This window comes from Rattus norvegicus, chromosome 3 (genome assembly GCF_021556685.1).
Source record: "Rattus norvegicus strain SHRSP/BbbUtx chromosome 3, alternate assembly SHRSP_T2T, whole genome shotgun sequence".
Lineage (NCBI taxonomy): Eukaryota > Metazoa > Chordata > Mammalia > Rodentia > Muridae > Rattus > Rattus norvegicus.
The window spans coordinates 144,023,041-144,035,703 of record NC_141536.1 but is presented as its reverse complement, the minus strand read 5'-3'; the positions used below and the strand labels follow the sequence as shown (position 1 = coordinate 144,035,703).

At 47.3% G+C, this 12,663-nt stretch overlaps 1 protein-coding gene across 3 annotated transcripts in view; it reads left to right on the top strand.

The window, feature by feature from the left end:
* Gss (glutathione synthetase) overlaps positions 1-12,663 on the top strand; it is a 30,099-nt gene that overhangs the window by 8,258 nt on the left and 9,178 nt on the right. For all 3 annotated transcript variants that reach the window (NM_012962.1, XM_087649483.1, XM_087649478.1), the window contains 6 exons: positions 2,445-2,590; positions 6,180-6,255; positions 6,531-6,670; positions 7,346-7,462; positions 11,757-11,837; positions 11,928-12,005. In NM_012962.1, the coding sequence (NP_037094.1) occupies positions 2,445-2,590; positions 6,180-6,255; positions 6,531-6,670; positions 7,346-7,462; positions 11,757-11,837; positions 11,928-12,005 (638 nt within the window). The remainder of the gene's footprint in view (positions 1-2,444; positions 2,591-6,179; positions 6,256-6,530; positions 6,671-7,345; positions 7,463-11,756; positions 11,838-11,927; positions 12,006-12,663) is intronic.

The window sequence follows — 12,663 nt, the reverse complement described above, 5'->3', positions numbered from 1 at the left end:
AGTAGGCACTGTAACCCCCACCCTGCGGAGTTCACTGGCCAGCCAGCCTGTCAAATCTGAGTTTCAGGTTCAGTGAGGGACCTTGTCTCAGAAGGTGAAGGTGGAGATCAATCGAGGGAAAGACATCTCACTCTCAGTATACCTGTGCTCGCCCACTAACAAGTCTATGCACCATGCACACATTCAAATGATATAACAAATACAGCAACCATAGAAAGTTGCACAGTTTATCTATACAAGTCAAGCTGGGAAGGTGTGGCAGCACACGCCTGTAATTCTAGCACGTGGGTCATGGAATCAGGGGAGGCAGAAGTTCAAGACTTGACCACTAGAGGGCTCAGTGGGTAAAGGCACCAGCCGCTGAGCTTTAGGGCCCGAGTCTGATTCCATTAACCTAGTGGTAGAAGATGCATGGTCTGGCAGTTGCTCCTCCCCCACCTCACTGTTCCTGTTGTCCCCTGGTGGCAGAGCAGAGCATGATTGTCATATGTGTGCTATTGTTTAAAAAGTGAGGGCTGTGTGTCCCAGGCTGTGGACAGCAGAGACAGCCGTGTGCTGCTGTTCTTCCTAGATTCAAATAGGCACAGTGAGTTCTGGGGTCAGGACAGACAGAACGCTTGGCAGAAAAACTCTGAGAATTTTTTAGATTGGGTGGGACTTGAGAGAGGCAGTTTCCTGCATCTTAACGCCATGCACTTTGGGTGCTGGTCACCTTTTACGCGATCTGCAATTATCCTGACCCTGTTTTTTTGGTTTTTTGGAGACAGGATCCTTCTATATGAGGAGATCATATATTTGTGATATATGTGTGTGTGTGTGTGTGTGTGTGTGTGTGTGTGTGTGTGTGTGTGTGTGTATGTATATATATATACATATATATATATATATATATATATATATATATATATATATATATATATATATCTCATTATATGGTGACTCAGGCCAAAGTAGGATTGAAGCACACTTCTCACCATGTACCTTAGCTCTTTTATTTTGATTTCTTTATTTCTTTATTTGAGACGGGGTCTCTCTACATATCCAGGACTATACTGGATCTCACTTTGTAGACCAGGCTGCCCTTGAACTCACAGAGATCTGCTTGTCTCTGCCTCCCAAGTTTGGGGATTAAGGCATGTGCCACCACACCTAGCTAGTTAGAGCTCTTTTGAAATGTGTATGGTTGTTTGTAATATCTAGTTCAAGGTAATTTTTTAATATTATATAAAAGGCCAGTTTATTGGGAAGCCACTCTTGGTTGACTAGTTCACTGACCTCAAGGACCAAGGCCAGGAAGTCACTATGGGAAGGGGGGGGGTGCGTAAAGAAGGGAGAGAGAAAGAGAGAAGGGGGCAAATGCACACAGAGAAAAGATGAGAGGGGGAGCTCAAGGTAAATTTTTAAAAGAAAGTATATTAATAAAAGTTCTAAGTTAGGCAGTGGTGGTGCACACTTTTAATCCCAGCACCTGGAAGCAGAGGCAGGTGAATCTCTGGGTTCAAGGCTGGCCTAGTCTACAAAGTTGAGTTCTAGGACAGCCAGAGCTACACACACAGAGAAACCCTGCCTCAAAAAACCCAACAGCAACAACAAAAAGAAAAATAAAGAGAAGGTTCTACCACCATAAACCCATTCTACTGTAACGGCAAACATGTTAACCAAGAGGGTAAATAATTCAAGTAACAGGGTTATTTTTTTATCTGCCAAGTTCCAGTTCGTTTGTTGTTGGAAATCTCAGGAGGTTTATCTCCCTTTTGGAATAACCGTCCTAAATGATACTTGGATTTCATGACTATGTCAAAGTCCAAACAGCCCAGCATGCAACTAAATGCCAGCCTGTTAACTGGAGTCACCACCCGTACACAGGACAAGGGCATGGCGCTCCTGGCTTCTAGTCGGAGAGCCACAGTTCATTTTGGCTCCCTACCAGGAACCTTTCCCCTCTACTCCAGCTAGAAGGCCAGGGTGAGCTCCTGACATGGGGACAGACTTCAACATCAGTCAGTTAGGAACATAGGAGGGGGGTGCAGTTATGGTGGCCGTGTAGCTCGAGTGTGATAAAGTGGTTTAGTGACGATCCTGGTTCAAATCCAAATACCAACTTCTAACTCAAGTCCTTTGCTAAGTTTGAATAACAATTGCTCCTTCCTCACAGAATTTAATGATAAACCTGTCTTAAGTATTCAGCACAGTGATTTGCAAGCAGTAAGTACCTAATAATTCTTGTGGGAGTCTTTATTTCCTGTGCCTCTCATGTAAAGAAAACCCTGTAGAATTGTCACAGAGCCTGGAAGCTGCCACTGTACCCTTTCTTGCTTTTTTCTCATCTCTTCCCTTCATAAAGTGACTGCTGCCCTCCAGTTGCGTGCTCAGTGCCTGTAGGCCTGACTTTTCGAGAAGATACCCACTCACAGCTGTTCTACCCCCACTCTCTCGTTGATCAGGTGGTGACGTATGCCCCATTCACGCTCTTCCCCTCACCAGTGCCCAGCACTCTGCTGGAGCAGGCCTATGCTGTGCAGATGGACTTCAACATCCTGGTAGATGCTGTCAGCCAGAACTCCGCCTTCCTGGAGCAAACACTGTCTAGGTATTGAGAGCTGAGGTTGGGGGTCAGGGGTGCTAGCATGGGGATGGGAAGGCTGGGGAGCCATGAGTTGTTGCTGTGTTAGTTATCCTGGTGGACCAGAGAGCAGGTGCTCCTCAGTGGAAAGGAGTGAGGAGAGCTGTCTTCTAATCCTGGCTCTGCTGCTCTTTGTCTGGGAGGCAAAAGGAAAGCCCTCCCTCCTCCTTCTCTGAGCCTCAGTTTCTTCATCTGAAAAATGAAGTTGACTGAGATCTAAGGTTGCTGTGATTCTGTGGTCAGTGGCCCCCTGCTTTTCATGACAAAAATCTTGCGGGGGTTGGGGGGTTTGGAGAGGTAGCTCAGTGGTTAAAAAGCACTTGCCCCAGGAGCAGAGGACCAGTGTTCAGTTCCCAGCACCAACATGGTGGCTCACAGGAAACCTCCATGGTTTTTCCAGGGATCCAGCACCCCCTTCTGGCCTCCTTAGGCACCAAATATTTCCTGGAGTATATATACTTGCATACACATAAGTAAGACATTCATACTCATAAAATAAAAATAACTTTTTTAAAAGTTCTCCATTTGGAATTATAGAAAAGGCCTGGTTTGGGAAGAAAACAGAGAGCAGGGAAGGCTGTTAAAAGGATGTGTTTAATTTTTTTTTTAAAGATTTATTTATTTATTATATATAAGTACACTGTCGCTGTCTTCAGACATACCAGAAGAGGGCATCAGATCTCATTACAGATGGTTGTGAGCCACCATGTGGTTGCTGGGATTTGAACTCAGGACCTCTGGAAGAGCAGTCAATGCTCTTAACGACTGAGCCATCTCTCCAGCCCTTAATTTTTTTTTTTAATGAACATTTCTTGTCACCCAAAGCTTCCTATCTTTGGGTAGGTAGGACAAAATGCAGAGCAAGCCATAACGAAGATATAAGTAAACAACCCTGGAAGCTCACATAGCTATGGTCAGCCATTCCTTTGTCTCTTCCATTAGATCTTCAGGTCCTGAAGCAAGTGACACTTCTCACTTAATTTTGGAATTAGGTATAAATTGCTTACTTTAGAATCGTGTGTGTGTGTGTGTATGTGTGATTATATATCTATGGTTAAGTTTTTGATGGAAGACTGTTTTGTTAGGGACCAAGTTTTTTTCAGATTGGTGGCAGTTTGGACATGAGAAGAAACAATAATGCCATGAAGTTTGGAAACCAATGGCTTGGAGCCAAAATTCCAGTGGGCCATGAATGACCTCTGCTGCACCCTCTCTCACGGTGGGCTTGCTTTGTGCTTACCACAAGCAGCCTGGTTTCGCCCATTGACACTTGACAATGTCATTAGGTGGGAGACCAGCTCCAGAGACCTCAGAACCCCACTTTCCTTCTCCCTTCTCCCTTCCCCCTCCCACCACCACAATTATCATCATAGCTAGCTCTAAGGGAACAGCCTAGAACCTGGAGTTGAAAGGTGTTAACCTCTTCAGAGAAGCAAAAATGTGTCCTTTTTCCTGGAGGCTAAAGCCCAGCTGGGGATTCTTCACCTCACCATGGGCTGAGAACAGCCCCAGTGCAAGCACTCACCCTCCAGAGAGGGCTGGCCAGAGAGGGAGGTTTCAAGGCAAACTCCTTGCCAACCCCACACTGTTCCAGCACAGGCCTCCTGTCACCAGATATAAACCTGGCCTGGGCTGAGGCACCACATTTGCCTGACTCTTGAGAAGCAACCAGTGTTGTGTTAGTGACTTCCAGACTCCTCCTTTCTGTGCTTCTTCCTAAGGCTCCAGAAAACCATACCGGATGAGCCCCTAGCACATGTCACCATCCACAGCTGCTCCCTGGGCTGAGGTGATGGCCCACGTACAGCCTCGGGCCAAACAGAAGGGATGACATCAGTTGTCATACAATAAAGTGAAAATTGCGTCTTCTGTCAGCTTTGTAGAGGGGGCGTTCACGGTGCTGTGAGAGCTCCTAGAAAGGGCTCTGGCCTGGACAGCGAACACTTCTCTACAGGAACAGTATTCTATGAGGGCTAACCTAAGCAGTAAACCAGGAAATGTACCCTGGGCCTGAAAAATCTGCAGGTACACAACAAACTGCCCTGGGTGCTGTCATGGAGGAGGGAGACGGATCTGGAAGGTAACCAGAGTACTGTGGAGTGTTGACTAGAAAACTAGTGTCAGCTAGAAAACTTCTCAGCCATCAGTATTCAAGATGATTGCGTTTTTTTTTTTAATCTATTTACATCTACATGTCCTGGGTCCCCCCCCCCGCCCCACAGTTCCTCATCCCATTCCTCCTCCTTGCCTCTGAGAGGGTTCTCCTCCCCAGCAGCCCTCCCCTTCCCTGGAGCCTTAAGTCTCTGGAGGATTAAGCACATCCTCTCACACTAGGGCCTGACCAGACAGACCTCTGCTATATTTGTGCTAGGGCCCTCCGACTGGCCCATGTATGCTCCTGGATGGTGGCTCAGTCTTTGGGACTCCCTGATCTGGGTTAGTTGAGAATACTGGTCTTCCTATGGGGCTGCTCTCCCCTTCAGCTTCTTCAGTCCTTCCCCTAATTCAACCATAGGGGTTCCCTACTTCAGTCTAATGGTTGAGTGTAAGTATCTGCTTCTGTCTCAGTCAGTTGCTGGTTGGGGCTCTCAGAGGACAGCCATGCCAGGCCCCTGTCTGTAAGCACACCATAGTGATATCATAGTAGTGTCAGGTCTTGGTGTCCCCCATAAGGTGGACCCCAAGTTGGGCCAGTCACTAGACGGCCTTTCTTTCGGTCTCTTCTCCATTTTTGCCCCTGTAGTTCTTTTAGACGGGGACAATTCTGGGTCAGAAATTTTGACTGCAGGTTAGTAACCGTTCCTCCATTTGAGGCCCTGTCTAGTACTGGAGGTGGGCTCTTTTAGTTCCCTCTCTCCTATGTTGGGCATTCTGACCCCCGTTGAATTCTGAGAGTCTCTCACCTCCCAGGCATCTGGTACTTTCTAGAGGGTCCTCCCACTCCCCACCCCCTGAGGCTGAATATTTCCATTCATTCTGCTGACCCTCTGGGCTTCTCTCACATCCCACCCCCATATCTGATCCTGTTCCCTTTTCCCCTCCCCTTCCCCTCTCCTACCCAAACCCCTCCCTCCCTCTGCCTTCTGTGATTATTTTCTCCCTCCTTCTAAGTGGGATTGAAGCCTCCTCACTTGGGCATTTCTGCTTGCTACACTTCTTAGGATCTGTGGCTTGTATCTGTACTTTTTGGCTAATACCCACTTATCAGTGAGTGCATGTCCTTTTGGGTCTGAGGTACCTCACTCAGGAGGTTTTAGAAAGCACAGTGTCCTTTGCTTTCACCACAACCCTATGTTCTAAGCACAGTTATTATCTTCTTCAGTCGAACAGACTAAGGTGGAAAGGTGACAGGATTCCCTGAGGTTGCCTGACAGCGGGTGACAGCGGTTTGCACCCAGGTTATCTGGCTCTAGGGTAGATCATTAGGCACTATTTTCTCTTAGGTCAGAATGGGTATTCAAGACCCAGAAAGGGCCTGGGAGTCAGTAGGTGGAGTGGGACTCCCTGACCTGGAGGGTCTCACATAGCCTAGACAATGTTCTCTTTCCTCCTCTAGCACCATCAAAAAGGATGAGTATACTGCCCGTCTCTTTGATATCTACAAGCAAGTCCTGAAAGAGGGCATAGCCCAGGTAACCAGCGCTAGCCCTCCTTTGTCCAGGACTTGTCTCTTTTATTGCTGGTGGATTTGCTTTTGTTTTATTTTTACTAGAAGAATTGGCCTCAGTCTTGATCTCATAGGAATCTACCTCTGACCAGTCGCTACTGGGCCTGTGCATGACCAGTCCTGGGATGATCCTTCTGGGTTTGGGAATATTAGTTCTCCTTAGCTCTGTAGAGTACCATGTGGCTCGACCCCAGAGTCAGCCCTTGGGCCAGTGTCCTCAGCCTTCAGTTCTTTCCACAGACTGTGTTCCTGGGCCTCAATCGTTCAGATTACATGTTCCAGTGCAGCGCAGACGGCTCCAAAGCCCTGAAACAGATTGAGATCAACACTATCTCTGCCAGCTTTGGGGGCCTGGCCTCCCGGACTCCGGCTGTGCACCGGTGGGTTCCTAGGGCAGTCTGTACGGAGCGCAGTTGTGGGGAGGAGCTCAATGGACCAATAGCCACCGTGACTGTTCCTTCCCGGGCCCTGAGTCATGCGGTTCTCACATCTCCGTTTTCTCCTCATAGTAGTTTTCCACTTGAAATCAGGTCGATTATATATCAGAGAAAGAAGGGCCCTCATGGCATATTAGTCCTGCCCCTCCCTGTGCACATTAACGCTCCAGGCAAGGAAAGTGATGCCTTGAGGGGCCTCTGATAGGAAGGTCCTGACGTACCTGATGCCTGGAAGCATCTGAATCCAAAGCAGAGGGGGCTTGAGGAGCTTCTGAGGGCTGGGCCATAGTTGTAGTTTCCTAGCCATCCGGGGTGCTCGGGTCACTGTGATTCCATATGGGTTCCATATAGCACCTGGAGGCCCAACATAAGGGGCTCCGACTCCCTTAAGAACTGAGTTGGGGTGAAATGGCCTCACAGGGTCTTGGGACTTCTGGGAGTGCATGTAAGTGAGGACTCAGGATATCCTGGCTGCAGGATACTCCAGGAATGGCTGTGAGGTACTTTTCAGCACTTGGCTGGGTTTCATAGTAGTGCTCCTATATGTATCTGTGAGGTCATGGGCAGAAGGGCACTCTGGTCCATCCAGTTACTGAGCAGCCATCTCTCTTCCAACAGACATGTTCTCAATGTCCTGAATAAGACCAACGAAGCTTCCAAGATCCTGTCCAACAACCCCAGCAAGGGACTGGCCCTGGGGATCGCCAAAGCCTGGGAGCTCTATGGCTCAGCCAAGTAAGAATGTGGAAAGGTGGCAGCTTCTCTCTCCTTTGCTACTCATCATCAGGGGATGAAGGGGTGTTTCTAGGAATGGAGACACACACTTTTAAATGCCAAAAATACTTTAGTGGAGTTTGGGGTTTTCTTCTAAAATAAGAGACGCTGCCTATAAGTTAAGGTTTCCTGGTTGCATGGAAGTCATCGTGATGATGGTGATGACGGACAGTGATTGCATCGTGCTAAGCGCACAGGGCCACACAGTTAGGAAGCGCCCGTGCCGCTGGCATGGAGTTCCCATCCCTACCTCTGTAATGCTCCCAGTTGGCTTCTTAAACGTCTCCTTTTACATTTTCCTGCTGTCAGCACACTTGAAATAGGAATCCTCTGCTTCTGTCCCTTTGCTTTCTAGTTTGCTGTGGTTCTGGGGGAAATCAGGGATCCTGGTTACTGTAACCGTGTGTGAAGAGTGTGAGGACCTCTTTGATCTGAGAATTTTATGGTGTCCATTTTAACTGCTTAGAGTGTTTTTGTTTTTGTTTTTTTTGCTTTCTTCCTACTTCTCAACCATGTTCCAGATGTGTGAAGATGCTAGGTAAGTGTCTCAAGATGGTTGAGAGGCCACAGCTAGCAGCTGTTCCGTGTCCGTGTGGAACTGAGTTATGCTCTGGTGAGCACTGAGGGCTTTCCATGCAGGGTCTCAGGACATTTCCACTGAGGCAGTGCTGTCCCTCCCTGATTCACAGAAAAAGGAACCGGGGTTCAGAGAGGCACAGTGATGGTGGGCTGGTAGTGGAACTTAGTGTTTACATACAATGACACTCTTGCCTCCAAGTGTGCCTTTCTGGGCTTGCTAAGCCCCACTAAGTTCCAAGAAGCCTCAAATTCTGAGCATTTACAAGTGGGACAAACAGTGTGTCAAGTAGAATTCTTCACCAGCTTCCATTTTAAGAAAGTGAAGTCAGGGGATGGGTCACCTGAGAAACTGCAGATGGAAAACCCTGCCAGGCCAAGAGTAGTGTGTGGGGGGGAACATTTGTATGCCCAGAGTCAGGCCCTGGTGGTGATGGGCTCTGTGGCCTCTGAGCAGGGACTGGTTTTACGCACTGTGAGAGTGGTAAGGCTCTTCTGCTGAACAAGCACATGACCTTAGTGGGTCTTCTCTTTTCTCTGAGATTGTTTTCCTTGAGCTGGGCAGGACAACACATACCTTTTGTCTCAGTACTCAAGGGGCAGGGGCAGGCGGGTCTCTATGCATGCAAGGCCAGCCTGGTCAACATAGCAAGTTCCAGGACAGCCCAGGCTACATATCAAGATCCCGACTCAAAAATAAAAACCACACCTGTAATTCTAGAACTCAGGAAGCTGAGACAGCAGAATGACCTTAAGTTCAAGGCCAGTCTGAGCTATGAGCTATGTAGTGAATATAATACCTGGGATACATAGCAAGACTCTGTCTCAAAACAAAACTAAACAAAACAAAACAAAACAGTAGAAAAAAATCAACCCAGAAATTTCTAATAAATCTGAAAATTAAATTATAATTCTGTTTGCTTTTTTAAAAACCTTTTTGTCATGCTGAGGGTCAAATGTAGGGCCTTGTGTGCCAGGAGAGTCCTCTGTCGCTCAGCTACATCCCAGGGTCTTTAGAGACAGGGTCTTGTTATATAGCCTACATTGGCCTTGAACTCATGACAATCCTTCTGCTTTGGCCTCCCAAGTAGGGACATAACCACCAGTCCTGATTATAAAATTACGATTTCAGCTAGGCTAGCGGATTGGTTTCGAGCTTTTGTTGTTCATGTAAAGGACCCGAGTTCAATTTACCATCTGTAAAATTATGAATTCAGTTTAGACAAATGCTTTCAAACGTAGAGTCTGGAGCTGGAGAGATGCTCAGAGAGTAAGAGTGCTTTCTGACCTTCCAGAGGACCTGAGTTTGACTCCCAGGACCCACATAGGGTCGCTCACAACTACCTGTGATCAGGGAATCAGATGCCCTCTTCTGGCTTCTACATACATGAGGCATATAACTACAAAATCATGTACGCATAAATAAAAATCCTTAGACAACAACAGAAAAACAGGGCCTGTAGTTAAAATGAGAAGAATAAGGTTGGTTATTGATATTAAATGTTGGGACATCAGATCTGATTAACACTTCTATTTCATAGACGAGTCAATTAAGGCTCAGGGAAAGAAGTTGACTGACCCGCTCAAGGACACACACACCACAAGACCCTGGCAGAGTCAGGACTAAGATTGTTGGGTCCGCTCTCCCAGCCAGCATGCTATTTCCAGTTCACCTTCCTCACCTGATGACTTTCCGAGTCTTGCACAGTGCAGACTTCTCAGAACTGAAGGCGGTAGGGTAGAATGTGTTTTCTGAATCTGGCTTCCACTGTTTGGCAAGTGGAAAGGCTGACTTAATGAGCCAGAGTATGCAATTCCATTTTAACCTCCAGCCTCCAGGCTTCCTCCTTTGCCTCTTCTTGGAGGTGAGCCATCCTGGGCCAGGTGCCACCCTGCCCCCTCAGCGCCTACCCATGAGCAGAGTAGTTCAGAGGACAAAGAAGAGCAAGGTCTTTGGCCCTGGGGTCTCTCAAGGCAAGATGGCGTATAAGAAACCACCTCCACTTTGTCTTACAGAGCTAGTTTAAAGTCACTTTTCAGTTTAAATGGCCTATCTGTCCTTTTGACTTGAAGCAGGCTGGAAGAGTATTCAGCCAAGTAGAAAGAAGTCAGGCGAATGCAGTTTAGACAAGAGGTTCAGCTAAGGTTGGAAGAAGCAGAGAAGGAAGAGGCTGATATAGGAGGTGAGAAATACGTAGCATTCTAAGCCAAAGTCTGCACTTCCAGATGACCTAGCAAGAATCCACCAGCATAAAACAGCAGCTCTAGCAGAGAGGGAATTTAACACTGTAAAACACTGGTCTTATAATTTCTAGTTTGGGAGGGGAAAAGGGCTTATGTTTCAAACACTGAACACAGCTTAACTGGTGTAAGCTTTTTCTTGAGTGTTCAAGCTCTAGCTTCTTTCAGAAACTATTGGATGAACAGAGAGAAACAGGCCCAGCAAGCCTTAGTGATCCCATTACTACCATGAGACCAAATGTGGCCCTGTGGACATTACAGAGCTGCTGAGGTCCCAAGAGACACTTGTTTGTAGTTGCCCTGTGGAGTTCCACTTGCCTCCTTTGTTTTTCATGTAAGAGCTCCACTCTCCATGATTCTGTCCTTTACAGCCTGGCCACGGAGTCATTACACTCCTCCCTGCTTATTCTCCAGACAGATTTTTGAATCATGCTGTTATATTTTTTGTTGTTTGTTCTAAGATAGGGTCTCCAGTAGCCCAGGCCAGTCTTTTTTTTTTTTTTTTTTTTTTTTCTTTTTCTTTTTTCTTTTTTTTTTTTGGAGCTGGGGACCAAACACAGGGCCTTGGGCCAGTCTTAAACACCCAATTCTCTAGTTTTCACCTGAGTCCTGGGATCAAAGAATGCACCATCACCCATGGCCCAAGTTATCTTCTAGGGGAAAGGAAAGTGGGTATGGTTAGATGGTCTTAAATCTGCATTTTAAGTTGTACAGAAATCTGACGTCATTACAGCATTCCATCTACCATTAGAGAACAGAGATGCCTCCGTCCCCCCACGACGTTTCCTAGTTTCAAGAAATGTATTGTTGCTTCAGGCAATTCTTTTTTTTTTTTTGGTTCTTTTTTTCCGGAGCTGGGGACCGAACCCAGGGCCTTGCGCTTCCTAGGTAAGCGCTCTACCACTGAGCTAAATCCCCAGCCCCGCTTCAGGCAATTCTAACTTGAGGCAGCATCTGTTCTTGCAGGGAAGGTATATTCTGTCTGTCTGTCTGTCTTGTGTGTACATGTATGCGCAGGCCAACTCAACATCTAGTGTCTTCTTCAGTTTCTTTCCATCTGTTTTGAGACAGTCTCTCATTGAACTTGGAGTTCACCAATTTGGCTAGACTGGCTGGCCAGCAAGCCCCAGGGACGCTCCTGTCTCTGCCTCCCCAGGGATGGGTGACAGACGTGTGGCACAGCTGGCTTCCTTTTAAGTGGATTCTGGAGCTCGAGCTCAGGTCCTTCTGCTTGCACGGCCGGCACTTTATTGACTGAGCCATCTCCTCAGTCTCTCCTTTCTGTAGGACTGGCCTCAGATTCACCATCTTCTTGCCCTGGCCCCAACCCCAAGGGCTGGGATTACAGCCCGCATCAGCAGAGCTATGCGTTCTCACCTCTCTGAAGGGAGCGGCACAGCTCAGCAGCAGGCCTGGCTCACCTGTGCTCTTCCCGCAGTGCCGTGGTGCTACTGATTGCTCAGGAGAAGGAAAGGAACATATTTGACCAGCGTGCCATAGAGAACGAGCTGCTAGACAGGTAAAGGAAGGAGGAGACCCTTGGCTGCGGCCCCAGGAGAGAGGCCCATTCAGAACACACATCTATTAACCTGATTCTCACCGTTCCCAGGAAGATCCATGTAATCCGCCGAAGATTTGAAGATGTCTCTGAAAGGGGTTCTCTAGACCAAAACCGAAGGCTGTTTATGTAAGCATCCCCAAGGAGCCACTAGACAGCTAGATTAAGAGCCTCTCTTGACACCTCCTACCACCAAAGAACTTTTCTTCTGGGAATACAATAGCCTGTTTTCTTTTCTCCTAATTTTTGAAATATCTCATCCTCCCAAGAAATTTTAGAAACGCCTAACTCTGTTTCTAAAGGAATATATCAGAGCCGTTGCTCTTCTGGATAAGAACATCATTCTTAGAGATAACCTTAGTTTTTCATAGAGAACCCTGAGGTTCTAAAAGTTTTCTTGCCCATCTTTGTGACTAGTCAAAACAAGCAGGGAGGCAGGCCCATCTTCCCCTATCTGGTTGCCACTCTCCACTACAGCCTGGGTTTGTCTCCTAAGACAGGCCCTACTGTTTTTCCCATGGGCCATCACACTGTAGCTTTAATACCACATATTTGGATTGAATCATAGCTTACATAGTTAGACCTAGCTGGGGCTCCACATGGTGGCACATGCCATTAGTCTCAACACTCCAGTGACAAAGGCAGGCAGATCTTGGAGTTCTAGGCCAGCCTGTTTCCAGGTTCCAGAAGGTTCTAGGCACATAGAAAAGTACACAATGAGATCCTGTCTGAAGACAAAAGACTGTAGCCAGGTATGATGGCCCACATTTATAGTCCTGGTGCTGGG